This window comes from Scyliorhinus torazame, chromosome 14 (assembly GCF_047496885.1).
Source record: "Scyliorhinus torazame isolate Kashiwa2021f chromosome 14, sScyTor2.1, whole genome shotgun sequence".
Classification (NCBI taxonomy): Eukaryota; Metazoa; Chordata; class Chondrichthyes; order Carcharhiniformes; family Scyliorhinidae; genus Scyliorhinus; species Scyliorhinus torazame.
Window position 1 is genome coordinate 42,338,074 of NC_092720.1, and position 27,522 is coordinate 42,365,595.

General features: G+C 44.8%; 1 protein-coding gene across 4 annotated transcripts in view; it reads right to left on the reverse strand.

The window, feature by feature from the left end:
- LOC140389667 (uncharacterized) overlaps nt 1-27,522 on the reverse strand; it is a 405,956-nt gene that overhangs the window by 45,014 nt on the left and 333,420 nt on the right. For all 4 annotated transcript variants that reach the window (XM_072474012.1, XM_072474013.1, XM_072474011.1 and 1 more), the window contains 7 exons: nt 26,445-26,576; nt 16,115-16,243; nt 14,904-15,032; nt 8,381-8,515; nt 6,881-7,015; nt 6,652-6,777; nt 1,646-1,777 (listed from right to left, as the gene is read on the reverse strand). In XM_072474012.1, coding sequence (XP_072330113.1) covers nt 1,646-1,777; nt 6,652-6,777; nt 6,881-7,015; nt 8,381-8,515; nt 14,904-15,032; nt 16,115-16,243; nt 26,445-26,576 — 918 coding nt within the window. The remainder of the gene's footprint in view (nt 1-1,645; nt 1,778-6,651; nt 6,778-6,880; nt 7,016-8,380; nt 8,516-14,903; nt 15,033-16,114; nt 16,244-26,444; nt 26,577-27,522) is intronic.

Here is a 27,522-nt window from a genome sequence, read left to right on the forward strand (position 1 = left end):
GTACGTTACGATGTTAATCCTGCCAATTGTGGACCGGATCACTACTGACAAATCTGCATATTTCTCACTCTATTTTTTTTCTTCTTAACTTTAGAGTATCAAATTCATTTTTTCCAATTAAATGGCAATTTAGCGTGGCTAATCCACCTACCCTGCACATCTTTGGGTTCTGGAGGTGAAACCCATGCAAACACGGGGAGAATGTTCAAGCTCCACACGGACAGTGACCCAGGGTTGAGATCGAACCTGGGACGTCGGCGCCGTGAGGCAGCAGTGCTAACCACTGCACCACCATGCTAACCTAGTCTCACTCTAACAGCCGTCTCCAAGATCTACCCAAGGAGTGGGATCTAACTCCCTTGCTTTGGAGGCCTCGAGCGAGCGCCATTCAGTACTGGTCTCCACAAATGGGAACAAACAGAACAGCATTTGTGGGGGCCTCCCAGGGGATTGGAGGCCCCCAGGTGCATGCCCTCTGGGGAGGGTACCATGGCACTGCCAGCCTTGCACTGCCCAGGTGGCACTGCCAAAGTGCCAATGTGGCATTTTTTGTGTGGCAGTGATCGAGTCGGGGTGCCAGGTGCAAGGGGGTTGCAGGGGACCTCTTTATAGCGAGTTGGGGTTTGGGAGTGTAGTTTGGGGGTCACGTCGGGGCTCAAGTGCGGAGCTCCTCAGTGCAGGAAACGGGGCTAAGTGCAGCCTCGTTGGGGAGTTCCCCGCTGAGACCCCAATCTATCTGGAGGGGCTTTAGATAGCAGGGTATTTCCCAGTGCTCCAAGCGCCGGGAAAGGCCCGGCTAATCTCACGCTTTGGGATTCTGCCCCCATTCGGATAGATCTCACCCCAAATTTCCAGACTTGAACCCACAAACATATGACTTGTGTGTGTGTGTGTGTGGGGGGGGGGGGGGTGACACCACAGAAGCCAGAAAGCCAGTTCCTTGAATGACTTACACTCTAAAGCTAGATGACCAAAAGGGAAAAAACAATTATATCGGACTTTTCATGGCCACTGAACGTGTCAAAGTGCTTCACAGCCAATGAAGCACCTCTTGTGTAGTCGCTATAGTAATGCGGGGAATGTCGCACCCTGTGCCATAACAAACCATAAAGACCATAAGATTAATTTTGACTTATGCTGAGTTAACCCAGCTGGGCCAACGGTTGAGGTACTAGAATTGGCCTCATCTCCCCAGAGCCAAGGATGTTAATAAAATGTACACATGTGCCCCTGTCTTATTGCTGTTCAGCGTTTTATGTTGGAAAGGGTTTGTGTGGGTGTGCATGTATGTGTGGGGATAGCTGAGGATAGAACCAGCATGAGCTCAACTGTGATGCCTTCAGTGATGGAATAGTGAGCCAAACCTCACTGCCTAGGCTCACACCAGATTCCCACAGGCCAGTGGATACCTGGGACGAGTGAAGAGGGAGATAATTTAGATTGTAGGACTGGGGAAGGAACTGCTTAACTCAAGGAATATGGAGTTTCTGACAGGGAAGAACAGAATCACAGAAAGAAGAACAAATCAAATTAGTGTCTTTAAACATTACAACAATTATTAATAAAAGCTGGTTGTGCCAGCAGTGTCAAACCAGACCATTTAATCTGAACAATTTGTTATACAGACATGCTTCAGGATACCCACTGTCCTGGCAAAGTTCTCCGGTGAATCCTGCAGGGCAGTCACATGTCCCCAGCTCCTTGTTACAAACACCTCCATTTTCACAATTGCTACAGGTGGACTGGCAGTTTATACCCCAGCGACCAGCCGGACAGTCTAGTTGAAGAATGGGAGAAATTAGCTGATGCTTCATATAGATTGGTTTAGGCAATCACATTGCACAGTACAGTCGATGTGCCTAATGCTCTTACACTTCATATAGTCCAGTTGCGAGACGCTGTGTATTAGCCGCCTGCTCTGGAAATTGTCCATCTTTCATTTCAATTGATTGCAGGGCCACAAGTAGATAGTTTTACTCTACTTCAGATGTGCTTCCTACATATACTGAATGGATATACTTCAGTGTAATTTGTCGGATAAATATTAGTCATGCTTTATACATATATTATCTGGGTATGCACTTTGGGTGTGCTTCATACTATGGCCATTATTTTTCCTTAATCCATTGCTTCCAAGGTATTCCAGGCTTCAAACTGATGATGCACTAAGAATTCTCCACAGTAAATATGCACAACTATTATTTTTTTCGTTCATGGAATATAGGCTTCGCTGCCTGGGACAGCATTTGTTGACTATCCCTAACTGACCTGAGTGGCTTGCTAGGATTTAAGAGTCAACCACATTGCCCTGGATCTGGAGTCACATGTCCCTAAAAATGGACACTCATGAACCAGATAGATTTTTACAACAATCGACAATGGTTTCGTGGTCATCACCACCACCTTCTGAAGGGCAGCCAGGAATGGACAATAAATGCTGGCCTAGCAAGCGATGCCCACATCTCGTAGAATTGAATTTAAACAATTACAATAGTTGGGGGAGGAAAGTTGAGTGCTGCTCACATCTTACCCGGCTGACCCAACATTATGTTCAGAACCTGGGTGAATGCATCAAAATTTTACTCAAGGAGATACAGCATCGAATTATCACTGACCACCGAACAGAATCGAAGAGCAAGATTTGTTCCCTATACATTGGCCCAAGGTTTTTCCTGGTTTTCACCTGTCCCAGGAGATCATATAGTTTCAGGTAGGGGGGAGAAAGTATTTTTTTTAAATTCATTTTTACGGGATGTGGGCGTCGCTGTCTAGGCCGGCATTTATTGCCCATCTGTAATTGCCTTTAAGAAGGTGGTGGTGAGCTGCCTTCTTGAACCGCTGCAGTCCCTGGGGTATAGGTACACCCACAGTGCTGTTAGGGATGGAGTTCCAGGATTTTGACCCAGCAACAGTGAAGGCAATATATTTCCAAATCAGAGTGGTGAGTGACTTGGGGGGAGGGGGAGGGGAGCTTCCAGGTGGTGGTGTTCCTATTCTTCTGCTGCCCTTGTTCTCCTAGATGGTAGTAGTAATGGGGATGGAAGGTGCTGCTTAAGGAGCCTTGGCGCGTTCCTGCAGTGCATCTTGTAGATGGTACACACTGCTGTTACTGTGCGTCGGTGTTGCAGGAAGTGAATATGTTTGTGGAAGGCGTGCCAATCATGCGGTCTGTTTTGTTCTGGATGGTGTTGAGCTTCTTGAGTGTTGTTTCTGGATGGTGTTGAGCTTCTAGAGTGTTGTTGGAGCTGCACTCATCCAGGCAAATAGGGAGTATTCCATCACGCTCCTGACTTGTGCCTTGTGGGCAGCACGGTAGCCTTGTGGATAGCACAATTGCTTCACAGCTCCAGGGTCCCAGGTTCGATTCCAGCTTGGGTCACTGTCTGTGCGGAGTCTGCACATCCTCCCCGTGTGTGCGTGGGTTTCCTCCGGGTGCTCCGGTTTCCTCCCACAGTCCAAAGATGTGCAGGTTAGGTGGATTGGCCATGATAAATTGCCCTTAGTGTCCAAAATTGCCCTTAGTGTTGGGTGGGGTTACTGGGTCATGGGGATAGGGTGGCGGTGTTGACCTTGGGTAGGGTGCTCTTTCCAAGAGCCGGTGCAGACTCGATGGGCCGAATGGTCTCCTTCTGCACTGTAAATTCTATGATTCTATGATTGTAGGTAGTGGACACGCTTTGGGTAGGTGAGGGGATGAATTACTCGCTGCAGGATTCTTAGCCTCTGAATGATTGAATAGAGAATCTGTTTTTGTAACCACAGTATTAATATGGCTGTCCAGTTTCTGATCAATGATGACTCCCAGGATCTTGATAGTGGGTGATTCAGTGCTGGTAATACCACTGAATGTCAAAGGCCGATGGTTTGATTTCTCTTATTGAAGACGGTGATTGCCTGGCACGTGTAGCATAAATGTTATTTGCCATTTGTCAGCTCAAGTCTGGCTATTGTCACAATTAATGACCTCTTCCATCACTTTGCTGAGAATCGAGAGTAGACTGATAGGGCAGTAGCTGGCTGGGTTAGATTTGTCCTGCTTTTTGTGTATATAACATACCTGGACAATTTTCCACATTGCTGGGTAGATGCCAGTGTTGTAGTTGTACTGGAACAGCTTGGCTATGGGCATGGCAAGTCTGGAGTTCAAGCCTTCAGTACTATTGCTGGGATAATGTCAGGGCCCATAGCTTTTGCAGCATCCAGTGCCTTCAGACGTTTCTTGATATCATGTGGGGTGAATCAAATTGGCAGAAGACTGACATCTGGGGACCTCTGGAGGAGACCAAGATGGATCATCCACTCGGCACTTCTCGCTGAAGATTATTTCAAATGCCTCAGCCTTGTCTTTTGCACAGATGTGCTGCACTCCTCCATCATTGGGGATGGGGATATTTGTGGAGCCTCCTCCTCCAGTGAGTTGTTTAAATGTCCACCACCATTCACAGCTGGATGTGGCAGGACTGCAGAGCTTAGATCTGATCCATTGGTTGTGGAATTGCTTAGCTCTGTTCATCACTTGCTGCTTATGTTTGGCACACAAGCAGTCCTGTATTGTAACTTCACCAGGTTGACACCTATTTTTCGGTATGCCTGACATGCCCTCATGCACTTTTCATTAAAGTAGCGTTGATCCCCTGCTTGGTGGTAATGGTAGAGTGGGGGACAAGCCGGATCATGAGATTGCAGATTGTGGTCGTATACAATTCTGCTGCTGCTGATGACCCACAGCGTCTCATGGATGCCTAGTCTTGAGTTGCTCGATTTCTTCTAAATCCATCCCATTTAGCATGATGGCAGTGTCACGCAACACGATGGAGGGTATTCTCAATGTGAAGACGGGATTTTGTCTCCACAAGGACAGTCACTCCTAGCAATACTGTTATGGGCAGATGCATCTGCGGCAGGCAGGTTGGTGAGGATGAGGTCTAATATGTTTTTCCCTCACCTTCCACAAACCCAGTCTGGCAGTTATGTACTTTACGACTTGGCCAACTCAGTCAGCTGTGGTACTACTGACCCACTCTTGGTGATGATTTCGATGTCCCCCATCCAGAGTACATTTTGTGACCTTGCTACCCTTAGTGCTTCCGCCAAGTGGTGTTCAACATGGAGGAATGCTAATTCATCAGCTGGGGGTGGATGGTACGTGGTAATCAGCAGGAGGTTTCCTTGCCCATTTTAACCTGAAGCCATGAGACTTCATGGGGTCCGGAGTCGATATTGATGACTCCCAGGGCAACTCCTTCCCGACTGAATACCACTGTGCTGCCACCTCTGCTAGGTCTGTTCTGCTGGTGGGACAGGACGGATACAGGGATGGTGACAGTGGTGTCTGGGACATTGTCTGTGAGGTATGATTCTGTGAGTATGACTATGTTAGGCTATTACTTAACTAGCCTATGAGGCAGCTCTCCCAATTTTGGCACAAGCCCCCAGATGTTCGTAAGGGGGACTTTGCCGGGTTGACAGGGCTGGGTCTGCCGTTGGCGTTTCCAGTGCCTAGGTCGATGTCGGTGGTTCATCAGGTTCCTTTTGTTTTTATTGACTTTGTAGCTATTTGGGGCAGCACGGTAGCACAGCGGATAGCATTGTGGCTTCACAGCGCCAGGGTCCCAGGCTCGATTCCCCGCTGGGTCACTGTCTGTGTGGAGTCTGCACGTTCTCCCTGTGTCTGTGTGGGTTTCCTCCGGGTGCTCCAGTTTCCTCCCACAGTCCAAGGGCGCGCAGGTCAGGTGGATTGGCCATGCTAAATTGCCCTTAGTGTCCAAAAAGGTTAGGAGGGGTTATTGGGTTACGGGGATAGGGTGGAGGTGAGGGCTTAAGTGGGTCGGTGCATACTCAATGGCCCGAATGGCCTCCTTCTGCACTGTATGGTCTATGTTCTATTTGATACTACTGAATGGCTTGCTGTGCCATTTCAGAGGGCATTTAAGAGTCAACCACATTGCTGTGGATCTGGAGTCACATGTAGGCCAGACGAGGTGAGGACTGCAGATTTCCTTCCCTCAAGAAGATCGATGAACCAGCTTTTTTTTTTACGACAATCGACAATGGTTTCATGGTCATCATTCGGCTTTTAATTCCAGATATTTATTGGATTCAACCTCCAACATCTGGTGTGGCGGGAATCAATCCCTGGGTCACCAGCCCACAGAATCATACCTTACAGATTATACCACTTTGCCACCGCAGAAAGTATTGCAATTGTGTGGGACAGTCTTGGTGAATGTAGGGTCTTTTCCTGGCTGCCATTATTTGGATGTTTTAATCAGGCAAAGTTATATTTGTTCTTGAAGCATTGTTATTTGTGGGTTTAATAACCCAGCCTTACTGAACATGCTGCTCTGAAGCTATGCAAAATGACTCGTTGTCCGTTGGTATCCCATTTCCAAAATTCCAGGCAAGGTGGTGAAAATGGATCATTTTTGAACTGTTATCATTTCTCAGATATTCCACTATCTGCCACCATGGAAACGTCAGGTGGTTATTCTTACTTCAAGCAGGATTTTATGATGTGTTCAGCCACATTCATATAAGACCTAAATTTCAGAGTGAACACATCACTGCTTATTGACATCTCAGAAGATTGTATGATACCTTTCATAGTAACAATAGTGATAAATCATTGTGATAATTTTGGAGCTGCCTTACCTCTTTCACAGGACAATCCTGTTTTGCCAGCAGGGCAGATACACTGGCCAGTCCGTGAGTCGCAAGGTGCCCCACCACAGTCACAATTTTCTCTGCAGTTAATCCCAAATCTCCCAGAGGTACAAACTGTCAATAACAAGAAGGATTTAGCAAGATTGTGGATTGCAGCAATAGTAAATGAAACCATTTCCGTCACACTGCATCCTAAACCTCTCACTCAAACACTTACTTAAGTGGCATTGGTCTCCGTGGAACCCTGGTGGGCACTGGTGTTTACATTCACCAGTCCTGTGATTGCATGGCACACCGATCGGACAGTCACAATGGAATTTACAACCAGCACCATAGAAGCCAACGGTGCATTCTATAGGAAAAAGAAATAAGTCATTTTAAGTAAAATGGAGAATCGTTTTAATCTTTTCAGCTGGATAGTGTAGTTCCAGCGAGGATTATACTTACCATTTGCTTATTTTCTAAATCTAGAGTATCCAATTATTTTTTTCCAATTAAGGGGCATTTACCATGGCCAATCCACCTATCCTGCACATCTTTTTTTTAGGTTGTGGTGGTGAAACCCACAGACATGGGGAGAATGTGCAAACTCCACACAGACAGTGACCCGGGGCCGGGATCGAATCCAGGTCCTCATCGCCACAGCACCACCGTGCCACCCTTTCATTTATAATAAATAGATTTTTTTCTTCTTTTAGGCTCTGCTTGACACCAAGAATGTACCTGACACTCAAACCTCAAGGAAAGGCTGCCTCAAAAATACCACTTTGTCAACATGAAGTAGTACTTTGTCTTATCCTTCAATTTTCTTTGGGTAACAGTTTTGTAACAGAGGAAATTAATATTAAAAGCTATCTATAATTAACAAAATTCCAAATCAAGACATCAAACCAAGATAAGTTGTACCAAATGATGCTTGTTTGATGCAAATATTACCATGCCAAAAAGTGAATGGGATTTATTAAATGCATTCTCTCCATGCCATGCACTATCCCTCTGTCAGATGGTATGCAAGTAATCTGCTTCCATTGTCTTTGTTGGCAGATTATTTATTTATTAACTTAGCGAGTGTAAAGACCCTAAGCCAAGCAGTTTCCTCCGCTCCTGTTGTGCTGAGCGCAGATAGGTCCCCGCTGTGTCTGTGGATTGAGCTTTCTTCTATAATGTGGTGCATAGTTTGCTCTCTCCCACAGGTACATGGGGGTTGGCACTAATGGCCCATCTGTGGAAGTTGGCCAAGCAGGAGCCATGGCCACCCTGAAACTGTTAAGAGTGGATCATTCTTTCCTTTGAAGGTTGAAACCAGGCAGTTGTTGGGTTGGGTTTGAGACCAGGTACTAGTTTGTCATGTCCAATGCTTCCCATTCAGGTGGAATTTGTATTGACATCCTGTGTGAGAGGGTTTTTCCAGCCTTCTTGATGGGAGTTGTACCTTGAGTGGGCTGAATAGATCATCATGAAGTGGCAGGTGGAGGCATTGCAAACTTGTTCTATCATATTGTGGGTTGTTGCAAGTTGCCAGATTTGTGGCTGCCAGGATTGGGAGCCAAGGGACTGGTGTTGAGCAGAGTGTTGCAGGAATGGGAGGTGTATGAGAGCCATGCTGGAAAGAAGGAGATTGGCAACTCACAGGTACAATGCAGTATGTCACTGTTGAATGTGCAAATCCTGACTACTTTGTCTGATGTAATAGCTGCTCAGCAACACATGCATATACCTTTTGCACATCCGAGGCCGAGGAAACCTGGTTTACAAACACATGTGCCATTTTTGGGGTCACAGCCTGCTGCATGTGCCTGCGCACACTGACATTCTTTGGAACATCCTGGTCCAAAAGCCCACTTTGGACAAGCTGAAAAAGAGCACAGATGTGTATTAGTTCTTGCATCTCATATTGACTTTGCCAATGAATAATCAATGAATAAAGCTGAGGAGAGAGGTGTCCTATCTACTTGCCCACTGATATTATCCTTTTTAATATTCACCTTTTTTCTCCTCAGGGAGAAAGCAAGAAGGGGAAAGATGTGATATTAACTATTGAATGATTAAGCAGTAGAATGATTCAAAGTCACTTTCTGTCTGAGCCTCTCTGAATTGAACATTTAACATAGAAAAATACATCACAGAACAGGCCCTTCCGCCCACGATGTTGTGCCGAACCTGTGTCCTAGATTAATTATAGATTATCATAGAATTTACAGTGCAGAAGGAGGCCATTCGGCCCATCGAGTCTGCACCGGCTCTTGGAAAGAGCACCCTACCCAAGGTCAACACTTCCATCCTATCCCCATAACTCAGTAACCCCACCCAACACTAAGGGCAATTTTGGACACTAAGGGCAATTTATCACGACCAATCCACCTAACCTGCACATCTTTGGATTGTGGTAGGAAACCGGAGCACTCGGAAGAAACCCACGCACACACGGGGAGGATGTGCAGACTCCGCACAGACAGTGACCCAAGCCGGAATCGAACCTGGGACCCTGGAGCTGTGAAGCAATTGTGCTATCCACAATGCTACCGTGCTGCCCTTAAGAACAAATTAATCTACACTATATCATTCTACCGTAATCCATGTACCTATCCAATAGCTGCTTGAAGGTCCCTAATGTTTCCGACTCAACTATTTCCACAGGCAGTGCATTCCATGCCCCCACTACTCTCTGGGTAAAGAACCTACCTCTGACATCCCCCCTATATCTTCCACCATTCACCTTAAATTAATGTCCCCTTGTAATGGTTTGTTCCACCCGGGGGAAAAGTCTCTGTCTACTCTATTCCCCATATCATATTATAAACCTCTATCAAGTCGCCCCTCATCCTTCTCCGTTCTAATGAGAAAAGGACTAGCACCCTCAACCTTTCCTCGTAAGACCTACTCTCCATTCCAGGCAACATCCTGGTAAATCTCCTTTGCACCTTTTCCAAAGCTTCCACATCCTTCCTAAAATGAGGTGACCAGAACTGTACACTGTACTCCAAATGTGGCCTTACCAAGGTTTTGAACAGCTGCATCATCACCTCACGGCTCTTAAATTCAATCCCTCTGTTAATGAACGGCAGCACACCATAGGCCTTCTTCACAGCTCTATCCACCTGAGTGGCAACTTTCAAAGATGTATGAACATAGATCCCAAGATCTCTCTGCTCCTCCACATTGCCAAGAACCCTACCGTTAACCCTGTATTCCACATTCATATTTGTCCTTCCAAAATGAACAACCTCACACTTTTCAGGGTTAAACTCCATCTGCCACTTCTCAGCCCAGCTTTGCATCCTATCTATGTCTCTTTGCAGCCGACAACAGCCCTCCTCACTATCCACAACTCCACCAATCTTCGTATTGTCTGCAAATTTACTGACCCACCCTTCAACTCCCTCATCCAAGTCATTAATGAAAATCAAAAACAGCAGAGGACCCAGAACTGATCCCTGCGGTACGCCACTGGTAACTGGGATCCAGACCGAATATTTGCCATCCACCATCACTCTCTGACTTCTATCGGTTAGCCAGTTTGTTATCCAACTGGCCATATTTCCCACTATTCTATGTCTCCTTACTTTCTGCATAAGCCTACCATGGGAAACTTATCAAATGCCTTACTAAAATCCATGTACACTACATCCACTGCTTTACCTTCATCCACATGCTTGGTCACCTCCTCAAAGAATTCAATAAGACTTGTAAGGCAAGACCAACCCCTAACAAAACCGTGCTGACTATCCCTAATCAAGCAGTGTCTTTCCAGATGCTCAGAAATCGTATCCCTCAGTATCCTTTCCATTACTTTGCCTACCACCGAAGTAAGACTAACTGGCCTGTAATTGCCAGGGTTATCCCTATTCCCTTTTTTGAACAGGGACACGACATTCGCCACTCTCCAATCCCCTTGTACCACCCCTGTTGACAGTGAGGACGAAAAGATCAATGCCAACGGCTCTACAATTTCATCTCTTGCTTCCCATAGAATCCTTGGATATATCCCGTCAGGCCCGGGGGACTTGTCTATCCTCAAGTTTTTCAAAATGCCCAACACATCTTCCTTCCTAACAAGTACTTCCTCGAGCTAACCAGTCTGTTTCACACCGTCCTCTCCAACAATATGGCCCCTCTCATTTGTAAATACTGAAGAAAAGTACTCGTTCGAGACCTCTCCTATCTCTTCAGACTCAATACACAATCTCCCACTACTGTCCTTGATCGGACCTACCCTCGCTCTAGTCATTCTCATATTTCTCACATGTGTGTAAAAGGCCTTGGGGTTTTCCTTGATCCTCCCGGCCAAAGATTTTTCATGCCCTCTCTTAGCTCTCCTAATCCCTTTCTTCAGTTCCCTCCTGGCTATCTTGTATCCCTCCAGCGCCCTGTCTGAACCTTGTTTCCTCAGCCTTACATAAGTCTCCTTCTTCCTCTTAACAAGACAGTCAACCTCCCTTGTCAACCATGGTTCCCTCACTCGACCATCATGCAGGGACATACATATCAAGGACACGTAGTACCTGCTCCTTGAACAAGTTGCACATTTCACTTGTGTCCTTCCCTGACAGCCGATGTTCCCAACTTAAGCACTTCAATTCTTGTCTGACAACATCGTTTTTATCCTTCCCCCAATTGTAAACCTTGCCCTGTTGCACGCACCTATCCCTCTCCATTGCTAATGTGAAAGTCACAGAATTGTGGTCACTATCTCCAAAATGCTCCCCCACTAACAAATCTATCACTTGCCCTGGTTCATTACCAAGTACCAAATCCAATATGGCCTCCCCTCTGGTCGGACAATCTACATACTGTGTTAGAAAAGCTTCTTGGACTCACTACACAAACACCACCCCATCCAAACTATTTGATCTGAAGAGTTTCCACTCAATGTTTGGGAAGTTGAAGTCACCCATGAGTACTACCCTGTGACTTCTGCACCTTTCCAAAATCTGTTTCCCAATCTGTTCCTCCACATCTCTGCTACTATTGGGGGACCTAGAGAAAACTCCCAACAAGGTGACTGCTCCTTTCCTATTTCTGAATTCAACCCATACTACCTCAGTTGGCAGATACTCCTCGAACTGCCTTTCTGCAGCTTTTCTACTATCTCTAATGAACAATGCCACCCCCCCCCACCTCTTTTACCACCCTCCCTAATCTTATTGAAATATCTATAACCAGGGACCTCCAACAACCATTTCTGCCCCTCTTCTATCCAAGTTTCCGTGATGGCCACCACATCATAGTCCCAAGTACCGATCCATGCCTTAAGTTCACCCACCTTATTCCTGATGCTTCTTGCATTGAAGTATACACACTTCAACCCATCTCCGTGCCTGCAAGTACTCTCCTTTGTCAGTGTTCCCTTCCCCACTGCCTCACTACACGCTTTGGTGTCCTGAATATCGGCTACCTGAGTTGCTGGACTACAAATCCGGTTCCCGTTCCCCTGACAAATTAGTTTAAACCCTCCCGAAGAGTACTAGTAAACCTCCCTCCCAGGATATTGGTGCCCCTCTGGTTCAGATGCAACCCGTCCTGCTTGTACAGGTCCCACCTTCCCCAGAATGCATTCCAATTATCCAAATACCTGAAGCCCTCCCTCCGACACCATTCCTGCAGCCACGTGTTCAACTGCACTCTCTCCCTATTCCTAGCCTCGCTATCACGTGGCACGGCAACAAACCAGAGATGACAACTCTGTCTGTCCTGGCTTTTAACTTCCAGCCTAACTCCCTAAACTCGTTTATTACCTCCACACCCCTTTTCCTATCTATGTCGTTGGTACCAATGTGCACCATGACTTCTGGCAGCTCCCCCTCCCCCTTAAGGATCCTGAAGACACGATCCGAGACATCCCTGACCCTGGCACCTGGGAGGCAACATACCTTCCGGGAGTCTCGCTCACGACCGCAGAATCTCCTATCTATTCCCCTAACCATTGAATCTCCTATTATTATTGCTTTTCTATTCTCCCCTCTTCCCTTCTGACCCCCAGAGCCAGACTCAGTGCCAGAGACCTGACCGCTAGGGCCTTCCCCCGGTAGGACATCCCCCCCAACAGCATCCAAAACGGTATACTTGTTTTGAAGGGGAACGGCCACGAGGGATCCCTGCACTGTCTGCCTGTTTGTTTTTCCCCCTGACTGTAACCCAGCTACTCTTGTCCTGTACCTTGGGTATGGTTACCTCCATGTAACTCTTCTCTATCACCCCCTCTGCCTCCCGGATGATCCGAAGTTCATCCAGCTCCAGCTCCAGTTCCCTAACACGGTCTCTGAGGAGCTGGAGTTGGATGCACTTCCCGCAGGTATAGTCAGCGGGGACACCGGTGGTATCCCTCACCCACATCCTACAGGAGGAGCATGCAACTCCATCATCTCTTACCTTACAGAATATAGCTGCCCTGTGGACCAACTGGACCTCCGCTTTCCAACTCTGCTCCCAGTCAGCTGCACTCTCTGTAAACGTCTGGCTCCCTTCTCGCTCTTTGCGGAAATGTAGGAAACAAAATGAAAGGAGCACCGTACTCCCTCCTCACCTAACTCCCTCAGTCACCAAACTCTCACGATAGCACTCAAATGCACCAAATTCAGCACTCCCTCAGTCACCAAACTCTCACTATAGCACTCAAATGCACCAAATTCAGCACTCCCTCAGTCACCAAACTCTCACGATAGCACTCAAATGCACCAAATTCAGCACTCAGTGCAAACAAAGTCTGCACTGTAGGTGGGTCACTTTTATACTGTGAATCTAGCCTCTGAAAACTGGCCTAATCCAATTAAGTAATTAACAAGCTCCAGCTGCAAGTGCCTACAAGTAGAAGCTTTGTTTAAAGCTGATTGAAAATTCACCTTCTTCTAAACCAAACAGCAACTTTTAAGTTAATTAACTAAATAAAAGAAAGAAAGACTAGACTTTAGGTAAAAATGAACCCTTAGACTCCCTCAGTCACCAAACTCTCACTATAGCACTCAAATGCACCAAATTCAGCACTGAATTGAATGGAAAAATAATGAAGATTCTGCAATAATACTGCAGACACGTCATAGACAATCAAAACAGTAACCAAAAACAGAGAGAAAAAGATCTGGAGACATTTCAAATGTTTGCAGGTTACTTTCATAGATAAATCCAATTATTTAGAGGAAGTGTGTGGCAGTGATGGAAGCAAATGGACAGGGATCTTTCGTCCCCCTGCAGCGGGTTATCTGGCACTGGAGGCGGCTCGTCATTGGCCACTCCCAGTCCTGCCAAAGTCAATGGCCATTTACGTTGCTCGCTGGCTGCACAGTGAGTGACCCGCCACGGTGGGGGGGGCTCCTTTGGCTGGACTGGAAGATCCGGCTGGTGAAAGGGCTGGAAGATCCCACCCAGGGATTCAGAAATACAGTCAGGACTGTTTTGTTCAATGGGTGAATTGTTTTGATAAGTGGTGTTTAAACATTGTATCTTCTGCCACCACACTAGAACAAGAAGTTGGTGCTGCTGATGTTATTGGTGTGTGCCCATTGTTGCCACCTCCTGCTCACCACCCCCCTCACCGTTTCCTCTCTCACCGCCCCACCTGCCGCTTCGGCCCCTGCTCACCCGACTTCCACACCCGAAGGCTCTTAAAGGCCATAGCCAAAATTTAATTATAGAGTTCATTTAATGGCAAATGCAGAAAATGGCGACTTTGATGTACTTCCATTTGTAATTCAGTGGAACGGAGGGTACACCTCCATGTGGATATGAGGAATATTGCCCCGTTTTGACAATCCAAGGCATTAACCTCATGACAGATAAGTGCAACATGTGTGGCAGTAGTGGTAGTCAAGCTCAATGCTGCGACTGATACCTCCAGAATCTGGGACCAGATGTAAATTAGATCATACATCTCTCAATGACAAGATTTTAATCTACTAATTTTAAGTCTCACATAGAACAAATCACAACACAGAATCTCCCATAATTAGATGTAAAATGACAATCTGTCAAAGTAGACATGATTGACATGCGTAATGGAAAGAAATTGTATTAATACGGAGGACAGTTTATTAGGGAATGGAGAGAGAGAGCGCAGAGCAGATTAAACTTTAGTCTGCATCGCCTGTGCTGTATTTGATTTAAAGGTGCTCAGTGTCAACAATTTTTTGCAATGCCATTCCTTTCTGCACAAATAGAAACCCCACACCATAGAATGAGATCTCATTCCAATCAATGACTATTCATAAACAGTGAGCATTTTACTGACTGAGTCAACCCATACTTACGTAAATGGCAGAAGCGTCCATACAGTCCAGGATCACACAAACAAGCCCCATAGAATCGGTGACAGTAGCTATTGCTGGCACAATTACATCGCTTATTACAGCCTTTCCCAAAAAATCCTTTTGGACAGCCTAACAACAGGAAGAAACATGAGTTTACCAAACATATAACACCAGCAATTCCATATCGTCAGCAAACTTGGAGCCAATAAGTTAGGAGGCTCCTGTCCAAATTAGACTTCCAAATTGGATTTTCTACTCCAAGCTGAGGCACATTTTCTTTCTAGCGCAAACCAGTTTGACTGCTAATGTTATTTTTAGCCATTGAATGCACAGAAATTTGTGGGAAAACAAGAAAATAAGAATGGGTGACTTCAGGAGCTATTGGGTTCTTCTGGCTTGGAAGGTGGGGAATCTCAAAAGCGTGTAAGATATGGCTTAACTACTGCAGTTACTTGTTCTACCAAACCCTAACAGTCGGACAAGGGTAGAATTCAAACAAGCAAGAGGCTCATTTCGGACTGATTGAAGGGAATGGATTTCTGCGTTGGCTGCACAACTGAATAACTGAAGTCACATTCGCCAGGCAGCTGCATGTTTTTCTTTTAAAGATACGAGCAGGGGAAGTCAAATAGTCTGTTTCATCAACGTTTTACCTCAATGACAAAGAAAGTTCAAGAGCACTAGATGGGAAACTGCAAGGAGCAACAGAATCCAAATTGAGCAGGGATGGAGGAAGAGGAAAACTGGATAGAAAGTGAGAGGACCATAGAAGCATGTAACTCAAAAGGAGGCCATTCAGCCCATTGTGCTCATGGTGACTTTCTGCGAGAGCAATTCAGCTAGTCCCACTCCCCTGCCTTTTCTCTGTAGCCTTGCAGTTTTAACTCTTCAAATAATTTGACCAATTCTCTTTTGAAAGCCACAATTGAATGTGCCTCCATCAAAGAAGAAAGTCAGTTAGCCATATCGAGGAGCAGAGTTTCCTGGTTTTGTTCTGGGTAGTATTGAGATTGCCTGGATGGACAAATCAAGTGGCCTCCCTTATGGCCATGCGCTCCTCTCCCAAAAAATGTCTTCTATTGGTATAATTCAGACAATCTAAAAAGGCCAGGTGCAGGGATAGGAAAAACAATGACTTAACAGTGATAGGAGGATTTGCCCAACTTGAGAAAACTGAAGTGGATGTATTTTTCAAATAGAGGGACACAAACCATCTTCACAAAATTCTCCACCAATTCCAGGCGGGCAACGACATGACCCTTTGATTGCATCACACGTTCCTCCATTCTGACACTTGCACATACTGTTGCAGTCCTTCCCAAAGGTGTCCTGTGGGCAGGCTAAGGAAAAAAAAACAACAGACAATGAGCTGAATGTCACTGACATCTTGCAAACTTGCATCAACAGTCAAGTCTAAATATAACATAGTGCGCCACTTTCTCAGAATATTTGTACAATTACTTACAATTCTAGACATATGTTTCTGTTCCATCAAACCATTTGCTGGATGCAATGTAACTACACACATTCAATCAAGTGCTGTAATCTTACAATTGATTGACCAGAAATCATGCTCCAGCATAAAGCACACAAACATTTCGCGCTGAAATAGAAAGAATCACAAAACAACAAGTTGGAAAGTTTCCCAAAGCTACCTGCAGTGCAACTTTGTAGGAATGCTGCAGAAACCATGGTTATGCACTCATCTCAATGGTCCTCCTACTGATTCACAGTAACTTCAGCATAAGTTTTGGAATTGTACACATCGGGCAGAATTTTGGGCTCCCCCCAAGATGGGTTCTGAGGCGAGGGGTTGCGTAAAATTGAATGGACGGGATTCCCCCCGGGAACTTGCCCATACAATCCCAGACGCAACTTCATGCTTGGGCAATCAGGGCCTCGGACGAGAAACTCGCCTTTTCACCTATGGAAGCCCTTAAATGGCCAGTTAATGGCTACTTACTGGCCTTTTCCTTCCCAGCCTCAATATTTACGCTTGCAGGAGCGGGTGTGGGTAGGATGGAGAACAGAGAAGAAAGCTTTCCTCCACCTCGGGTTGAAAGTGGGGGCCCAATCTGAAGGCCCCTCCAGAGTTGGGGCATCTTCCCTCCGGGATCTTGGGGCTGAGGGCCTCCGTCCCCCAATGGTTTACCCTCCACCCCCCCCCCCCCGATGCTGGCATTGTCCCCATCCCAATCCCCAAAAGCGTCAACTACCCTCCCACCCTATGGGCCCCTAGGTCTCCAATGTTCCTGGGACTTAGTTGCAGGCAAAGCACTGCAAAACCACTTTGATCTGGAGAGCTGTCAGACAATCTGACTGGCCAACAGCTCTCATGAATGGGACTACCTTCCAAGGGTAGATGGAAGTTGTGCCCACTGCCAATCAAGTGAGTGTTAAATGGCAGTGGGCTTCCGAGATTCGGTGGTAGCATGTTACTTGTGGACTCTCAGGATGGTGAGCGCTGATCACTTGCCATTCTTAAATTCTCACCCATAAAACAAGCAGAGCAAATGATAGCTGTTTCCATCAGTTACCAAGTACGTGCTTTGTATGGACATTATTTTGCTTCTGACATGGCTGAGCACTTTGTCAAAACCATTAAAGTACAAGCAAAACACAAAACGTAAAATAAAAACAGAAAACGCTGAAAATACAGAGTAAGCTGTGCAGCACCAGTTGAAAGAAACCGATCAATGACCCATCATCAGAACAGTATTTGGTTTATTAATTCAAGTACCAATATTTTAATTGTTCGATGTCACCAAACCAGTTTTTAATCACAGAAAGATTTGTTTTTACTTTGCACAAAAACAGCTCGCTTCCTCTTTTAAATGCACTCCACTGAAACACTGGGTGCAATTTAATGCCCCTTCTAAAGGTGGGTGCCATGGCTCATGGAAGCCCTTCCCACCTGGATGTTTATTGAGGCCTTTAAGTCGGCAACTAATGCCCACTAGAGGGCCTCATTCTGCCACACGAGTAGGAGCCCAGCAGTGGATAGGGGGTTCACCAGTCAGGGATACTGATAAACAACCTGCCATGTTCAAAGACACTGAGTGCCTGATCAAGATACCCGACATTGGGAAGGGGATCTTACTGAAAGTCAACCCTCTGCCTTTTCTTCTAACATCCCACCCCCACCACCCCCCTTCCCACCCAGCCAAGAGCCCTTTCCTTTTCCTTTATCCATCCTAGCCTCAATCACCTGTGGCCTGCCTTTCCCTGGGTGTTTGATCAGCAGCAGCCGCCACTCCCCATGGAACGCCTGGTTCTGTCAGGCTGGCAGTACACATCAGACAGAATTTCCCCCCCAGGGTCCTAAATCTTGGAAAGCCTGCAATGCTGGCCAGTTAAGTGCCCGATAGATTAATTCCATTGGCGCTTCTCCAGGAGGTGACACAGAACTCCCGCAAATTCTCCAATCAATGGGCCAGACACCCATTGCCTAGATTAAATTCTGCCCATTTTATATTAGAATAAACACCACAAACAAGATCAGTTAATTCTGTTAACAGAACCGAAATAATTAATTTGTACACTCCATGTTCATATATTTGTACTATCAGCAAGTAAATAAAACATGCTCAGAATCTCAATTTCCACCCTTGTACTGCAGCAGAGGATATAAAGAAAAAACAGATTGGTAAACTGGGTTTAATCCCAACACAGACCAGTTAAGTGAAATGTCTCTCTCACTGCTGGCTGCAGGAACACACACATGATCCAGTTCCTAAGGGAAAAGGCCCGCAACAGAAAGTCTTCCTCTATAGATCATAGAATTTACAGTGCAGAAGGAGACCATTTGACCCATCGAGACTACATCAGTCCTTGGAAAGAGCACCTTACCCAAGCCCATACCTCCACCCTATCCCCACAACCCAGTAACCCCACGCAACTATTTTTAACACTAAGGGCATGGTTAATCCACCTAACCCGCACATCTTTGGACCGTGGGAGGAAACCGGAGCACCCGGAGGAAACCCACGCAGACACGGGGAGAACGTGAAGACTGCGCACAGACAGTGCCCCAGGCCGGGGAGCGAACCAGGGACCCTGGAGCTGTGAAGCAACTGTGCTAACCACTGTGCTACTGTGCTGCCCTTAGATGAATGGCGACAGACACTGTACCCCTCATCTTAATGTGCAACAATTCACCAAGGCACTCTAAATATTATATGAAATTCTGAAAGTGAACTCAGCTAAGTTTCAGTATCTAGCTCAAGAACAATGCAGCAAGAGTAGGACATTTGGCCCCTGCTCCACCATTCAATAAGATCAGGCCCATCTGACTGTGACCTCAACTCCATTCTTCACTTACCTGTGTTAATCTTTGACTCTGCCTTAAAAACATTCGTTGATGTCTAGGGAGGTTGTGCTGCAATTGTATAAGGTGTTAGTGAGGCCACACCTGGATTATTGTGTTCAGTTTTGGTCTCCTTATTTGAGAAAGGACGTACTGGCACTGGAGGGTGTGCAGAGAAGATTCACTAGGTTAATCCCAGATCTGAAGGGGTTGGATTACAAGGAGAGGTTGAGTAGACTGGGACTGTACTCGTTGGAATATAGAAGGGTGAGGGGGGAAATCCTACAGAAACATATAAAATTATGAAGGGAATAGATAGGATAGATGCGGGCAGGTTGTTTCCACTGGCGGGTGAAAGCAGAACTAGGGGGCATAACCTCAAAATAAGGGGAAGTAGATGTAGAACTGAGTTTAGGAGGAACTTCTTCACCCAAAGGGTTGTGAATCTATGTAATTCCTTGCCCAGTGAAGCAGTAGAGGCTCCTTCATTAAATGTTTTTAAGATAAAGATAGATAGTTTTTTGAAGAATAAAGGGATTAAGGGTTATGGTGTTCAGGCCGGAAAGTGGAGCTGAGTCCACAAAAGATCAGCAATTATCTCATTGAATGGTGGAGCAGGCTCGAGGGGCCAGATGGCCTACTCCTGCTCCTAGTTCTTATGTTCTTATGTCAACTCCAGCACTCTGGGGAAGAGAGTTCCAAAAATTCACAACTCTTAGAGAAAGAAATTCTTCTCAATTCCACCTCAAATGAGAGACCGCTCATTTTTAATATTAATCTTTATTAGGGTCACAAATAGGCTTACATTAATGCTGCAATGAAGTTACTGTGAAAATCCCAGAGTCGCCACACTCTGGCGCCTGTTCGGGTACACGGAGGGAGAATTCAGAATGTCCAATTCACCTAACAAGCACGTCTTTCGAGACTTGTGGGAGGAAACACACACAGACATGGGGAGAACGTGAAGACTCCACACAAACAGTGACCCAAGCGGAAATCAAAAGCGGTGAAGCAATAGTGCTAACCACTATGCTACATGCCACCCATCTGTGTCCCTTAGTTTTAGACTCTCCCACAAAGGGAAACATCCTTTCAGAATTCACCCTGTTGGGTCACTTTAGGATCTTACAAGCTTCAGTAAGATCACCTCTCAATCTTCTAAACTAAATTCAAAATGGATTCAGGCCCAGCTTGTACAACCTTTACTTTTATGATAGCCCCTTGCCCCCCCCCCCCCCCCCCCCAACACACACACACGCATCCCAGGTATCAGTCCAGTGAAGTTTCCATGAACTGTTTTTGACACATTTACATATATTCTTAAAGAAGGAGACCAAACTACACACACTACTCTAGATATGGTCTCACCAATGTCCTGAACACATGCAGCAAAATATCCCTACTTTCCTATTCCAGTCAACTTTCAATAAATAGCAACATTCTATTTGCCTTCCTCATCACTTGCTGCACCTGAATACTATTTATTTCTAATTCATGCCCCAGAACACACAGATCCCTTTGTATCTCAGAGTTCTGCAATTTCTTTCTACTTAAATAATATGATGTTTTCTATTTTTCTCACCGAAACAGACAATGTTGCATTTTCCCACATTATGCTCCATTATCAATTTATTGCCCACTCACATAATTTATCTATGTCCCTTTTTACAATCCTTATGTCCTCTTCGCCATTTACTTCATTAACTATCTTTGTGTCATTAGCAAATTTAGCAACCATACATTCGGTCACTTCATCCAGTAACTGATAGAAATTGTGACTAGTTGAGGCTCCAACCTCTGAACCCTGTGGCACTCCACTCATCCCATCTTGCCAAATCACTAAGACCCACTTAGCCCTACTTTCTGCTTCCTGTTATTTAACCAAACCTCTACCTATGCAAATATGCTACCCCCTACATCATGGCTCTTATTTTGTGTAGTAACCGTTGATGTGGCACCTTGTCAAATGTCTTCTGGAAATACAGGTACAGCATATCCACAGGTTCCCCTTTATCCACATTGCTTGTTGCTTTCTCAAAGAGCTCCAATAAATTAGTCAAACATGATTTTCCTTTTACAAAACCATGTTAACTATGCCTCATCACACTGAGATTTTCTAAAGTGCCTTGCCATAACATCCTTAATAATAGAGTCCAGCAATTTCCCTGTGACAGATGTTGAGCTAACTAGCCTGTAGTTTCCTGATTTCTGTCTCCTTCCTTTCTTGAACATTGTTATCACATTTGCCATTTTCCAATCTGTTGGGCACCTTTCCAGAATCTAGAGAATTTCGGAAAATTAATGCACCTACTAATTCAGCAGTCGCTTCTTGTCCTGTGATGAAGTCTATCAGTACCCGGGGACTTATCAACTTTTAGTTCTAATAATTTTCTCAGTACCCGTTCCCTGCTGATTGTTATGAGTTCAGCACTCCCTTTCACCTCCTGATTCACAATTATTTCTGGAATGTTATATGTATCCCCAGCAGTGAATATCTTTTGAATTCATCCTCCATTTCCTTATTTTACGTATCAATTCCAATCTCATTCTCTGGAGGACCAACATTGACTTCACACACTCTTTTCCTTTTTAAAATCTGTAGAAGCTTTCTATCTGTTTGCCTATTTCTAGCTAACTTTCGCTTGTACTCCCAATTTCTCCATCCTTATTTAATTATTCAGTCATTCTTTGCTGTTCTTTACTTTACTTTGGAAACAGGCCATTTTTCAATGTTTACAGACTCCACACCAGCCTTCTCCCACCCTACTTACTCCATCTTACTCAAAGGCAGAAATCTAACATTTTAATTCAAACAATCCAGCAGATATTATCATAAGAAAAGAACACCATGTGTGTGTGATAACAAGATAGTTCAAAGGAACATGCATTATATTAAGAAAGATAATTGACCTGGGACAATATCGGTGCCTTACACGTTAACTCTCATTTACTGCCATCCTAAATAACTGCAAGATGTTCAGCAATGAATAATTTTACACAGCATTCATTTACATTGGATCTGTGAGAGAATAAGTTGCCTCTTTCTGTGCACCATTTTTCTCCTGGCCATCTCAGACAGCGTCCCTTTTCTATTAAAGAAACAAATGCCTTCAGCAACTTTTTGTTTGAAGTTATCCCCAGTAAAGTGTTTCTCTTCCTTCTCGGAAATATCTGATGGCCACTTTGAATGTCTCCAAGTAACAGGGTGAAGTGTACGCTCTTGTTATTCTTTAACGTCATTTCACAAGCTGCTGTTAAGATGGAAGGTGGCATTGAGTTACCCGGGAATGAGTAAATCCTTCAGGAAGCAAGATGTAAAGAAAACAGAATTGTTATTTATCTGTGTGGAGCAGGGGTGTGGGGCAGGAGAGTTTATTTAACTGACAGGTACATGGGTGGATGGGCCTTTGATTACTGGTGCTTCCTGTAACTGATACTCTAATAACTGGATGAGCTGGAGCTCTGAAAACTAGTTTATCTCATTGGCTTTGTACAGCTGCTCTCAAGATTCAGTTCACAGGCTCAAACCATACAGCCATTCATTGCAAAAATTGAATACAGGTGGTTGCAAAAAGGTCTTGGCGTCATCTCACCTGTAATTAGATAGTCTCTCATGCCTGTATAGCTTCAAACTTAAAGATGTGTCTTGTGGCTAACTTCTACTTATGGGCTGGAGTAGGACTGAGAATACAGCTATTCCATTCATCATTGCCAGAGCAGCAGCGGGTATGATTAGATTTGCTCTGACTTCTATACTGTCCAATCTTGTATTCTTTCTTCCTCTTGCACTGTGCTGTATCTAATGTTCCTATAGTGTTTTCTCCTTAGTTTGTCTCCTTTCTATTGTATCTGTTCATCTCTACACTCTATTGTTTGTGGTATCTGTTCTTCATACTGATTATGTTATGTCTATTGTGGGTGCACTGTCCTGCACTGGTTTCAGCTCATGTGTTGGGGTCTGCCTTCCTGGCTGTGTCTTCAACAGTATTGGGTGGTATCTGGGCAGCATAGGAAATGGCTACCATATTGCTGTACGTAACAGCCAGAATTCAAACACTGCTCAGTTTTTTCTGTGAACGATGAAGTAACGATTTTCACCCTCATATCTTTTCATGGGTGTGTCGCCAGAGATGCCTAGTTTTCAGACATCCAATCAAATACAACAGCCTCTATAGATAAACTGTTGTGTCTGAGTAGGTAAAGCAGCAGAGAATCTCTTCAACTAGTGTAGGAATTTCAGATATGTATTGTATTATATGTAATTTATGCAGTAAGGGTTAAAAGCCTGGGTTAGTGTGTATGACTGCTGTAATCATGTTTTATTTTAATCGTAGTTTGAAAGGCAGCAGGCTTTTTGGAGACAGATGCAATTAAAGCATCATAAAAATTGGGCGAATGGAATTTTGTTTATATAAAGTGGGTTCCCTGGGGAGTAGATAATTAGAGACCATGGACACAATTCTACCAACGCATTACGCCTGGCGCCGAGTCGGACGTGGCAAGTGAATCGTGTCCAGTGCCAACACACTCGCCCGGGATCCATGCCACAGGCCGGGGAGGGGGGTTCTGCCAGGGCTGGCCAAGGAGTGGCCTGTGGGGTTCTCCACCCGTTTTTGGAGCCGAGAGTTTCACCCGGCGCCGCTGCTAGCCACTCACCAGTCCCGGAATGGGTGAGGGGTCGGTGCCAATTATTACGTCATAAAGCACCCGCAAATTCTCCGTTCGAGCAGGCACGTAGCCGCAGAAACGGAGAATCCAGCCCAATATTTCTAAGAGTGGGCTAGATGGGGAAGAAACTCCCCAAGGCCCCAGAAAATGGTGAAATATGGGTGGATGCTGGTCTGAATCTCACCCAAAAAGCCGGTGGGAAACACCCTGCCAAACCTGCCCAAAATGATACTTAGAAATGTTTTGGTTGAATCGCGCCAATTTTGTTTAATTTAGTAAGATGATGCAATTAATAGGAGGGGCGAATTTTCAAACTTGCAAAATTAAATTTTCAGGGCTACAGAAGTTGTTCAGCAATAGTGTTTTTTTGCCAACTAAAGGACAATTTAGCTTAGCCACCCTGCACATCTTTGGGTTGTGGAGGTGAGACCCACGCAGACATGGAGAGAATGTGCAAACTCCACACGGCCACTAACCCGGGGCCAGGATCAAAGCCGGATCCTCGGCGCCATGAGGCAGCAGTACTAACCACCATGCCACCGTGCCACCCTATTCATCAATAGTTAGCATATATTAAAACCCAGTTACTTGTTACAGTAAAGCCCTAACGTTTTCAGTTATTCTTAGAGAAAGAGGTGGCTGGCGGCACATGGCACAGTTGTTAGCACTGCGACTACGGCGCTGACGACCCAGGTTCGAATCCGCCTGGGCCACTGTCCGTTGGAGTTTGCACATTCTCCCCGTGTCTGCGTGGGTTTCACCCCCGCAACCCAAAAGATGTGCAGCGTGGGTGAATTGGCCACGCTAAATTGCCCCTTAATAGAAAAAAAAAATTATTGGGTACTCTAAATTTATTTTTAAAAAGGAAAGAATAGTGGATAATGAGCCTATATTTGCATTATAATCGTGCTTTGTGTACAGATTTCATCAGCAAACATGCAGCGTGTGGAGGAGTATGGCATTATTGATTACAACTTCTGGATTTCCATGTTTGACCACGTATGTGCAGATGCCAGCAGTTACTGCTGGATTTGCTCTGTAATAATGCCTTGTCGTTATTAGTAGAGCAAAATACGAGCCAGTAACGAGCCCTTGGGTTTGGGTGGGAACAAAACCAACTTTCATGTAGTTCCAAGCATTAACTGAGACTGAGATTTCCCTTTAAAAAAAAGTGTCGCCCATATAAAAGGAAATACAGTATATTTTTGGAACAGAAAGATCAACACATTAATACATTGACCCTACTGCACACAAAGACAAGGTTGGGGGGGCGGGGGGTAGATTTCTCCTGGTCGTTACTTGTAGCAACTATATAGAACTATAAAGGTACTCTTTATACAGTCTGCTGAATCAGGTCCAGTTTGCCTAGACTTAATACACTCTCTGCCAACCATTGAGTGCAACTCACCCAGACAAACTTGTTCAAAATGACCAATCCTGAACTTAGTGTCCACTTCTATCGGTGATTGAAGGAGAAAATTGCTGACAAAAAATTGGTTTGTATTTGTCAAATTGCATTGGATATCTAATTTTAAACTGGTATTTCAAAGAGTAGCTTGGAATATTTAAGTGATTGTTCGACTTTTCATAGATACAGGCCTACTAGAACACAAGCAACAAGCATAATTTTCAATTTGAAATCATTCAAGCAAGACTAAGCAACTAAAATCTCATGTGAAAACAAACCCATATATTTGATCGTTGAAGCGATTTGTTCACCTTTCAATGATTTATCCCTGAATTGCAAAGGCAATTATTTATGTTGTGTTTTCAAATCATGTAATTAGATCCAGTCATTTGTGTGTTGGTAATTAAATCTATAAAACCCCAAGTTAATACAAACCTATTTGAAGTGACCATAAAAACAAAGCAAGTTGATTTTCCAGTGATTTGTCTCAGTCTCTGGAGGAAAATTACCTATCCCTCGTGTTTTTCCAAATCAGTCAGTCAGAACAAGTTTGGATAATGAAGGCAGTTAAGAACTTTTTCTACAAATTCCAGATGCCATTGGAGGTTTAGACATGAACGTCACCAAACAGATGACAGTGATTTAAACTATGAAAGGCTTTTTCCATCCCTTATGTAAGAAATCCAGGATGGATGGTAGGATTTGCAAATCAATTTTTCGATGAAGGGATTTGAATTGTGTCAGAAACCACAAGAGAGAGGATAACTAGTCAAATTCACTCCCGCCAGCTCAATGGTTATTCTGCGTTGTTCCAATTTTAATACCAGAGGTTGTCCCTTAGTGTACTTTAGTCCTATGGTTCGTGATGACGTAAATGGGTTATGATTACTGCAGGGTTGCCAGAGAATAATCTGAAGTTCATCATCAAGAAATTCTCTATCCAGAATATAGTCTCAATCTTTACATAACTACCCAAATGGTCGCTTGTCCATTACAGATAATAGAACTTTCAAATGGTTCTGAAATGCCGTGGGGTAGAGTGAAGGAAAAGTTTCTCCAAGACGAAAGAATTTTGATTTTCTTACCTCATGAAGGAATTAAATTGCTCAATCAGCTAAAAGAAAGCTGTGAAATAAGTGTTGAGAAGAAGTTTGCTTACTTTCATTACAGATAAGGCCTGCCCAACCCGCTGGACAGTTGCAGCCATCTCCCTCAGCGTTGCAGATGCCTCCGTTAACACAGTCATCACAGGTGAGGCTGCAGTCATTCCCAAAGGTGTTATCTAAGCAAACTACGATTGAAAAAAAACATACAATATTGAGAACAACCAGGGGGAAAAAACTCAAGGACAAAAAAACTGGATACCAACAGACCAGAGTAAATTCAAACAAAATTACTAACGGTTACTTTGTATTTGGAATATTGTAACAAGTCAAGAAAACAGGCAAGAGTCAAATGTAAGGCACGGTTGAGCTAAACACCATCTCGCAATTCTGTCTACAGTTTGTGGATACTATATTTTACAGATCATAATGCCGGTTCCAAAAGTTCTAGTCATTGTACTGTTGCAACAGTGCATTAGGAGGCATTTTTCAAAGTTTGCTGGAAACCTGGACATCGCCAAATGTGGGGAATATCCTCATTGTTAGATGATTCAGAAGAAGTAGCATGAATTTGTGGCATATATCCCACAAAGCATTAGGTGGTATGCTTGTAATGTCTGAGGCCAGGTGCATTTGGAATTCGCTTTCTAGCTTTGTTTTGCCTTCACCACCAGCAATAAATTGCGAACAAAATCCAATGAAATAGAACATAGAACATACAGTGCAGAAAGAGGCCATTCGGCCCATCGAGTCTGCACCGACCCACTCAAGCCCGCACTTCCACCCTACCCCCGTAACTCAATAACCCCAGATAACATTTTTGGTCACGAAGAGCAATTTATCATGGCCAATCCACATAACCTGCACGTCTTTGGACTGTGGGAGGAAACCGGAGCAGCCGGAGGAAACCCACGCAGACATTGGGAGAACATGCAGACTCTGCACAGACAGTGACCCAGCGGGGAATCGAACCTGGGACCCTGGCGCTGTGAAGTCACAGTGCTATCCACTTGTGCTACCATGCTGCAGTACAATGGGCAGAAGGTTGAACAGCATGCTCATCTTCCAGAATGATGCTTCAGCACTGAGCATATCATGAGTCACAATGTTATTCCACATCCAACAGCTCCCGAA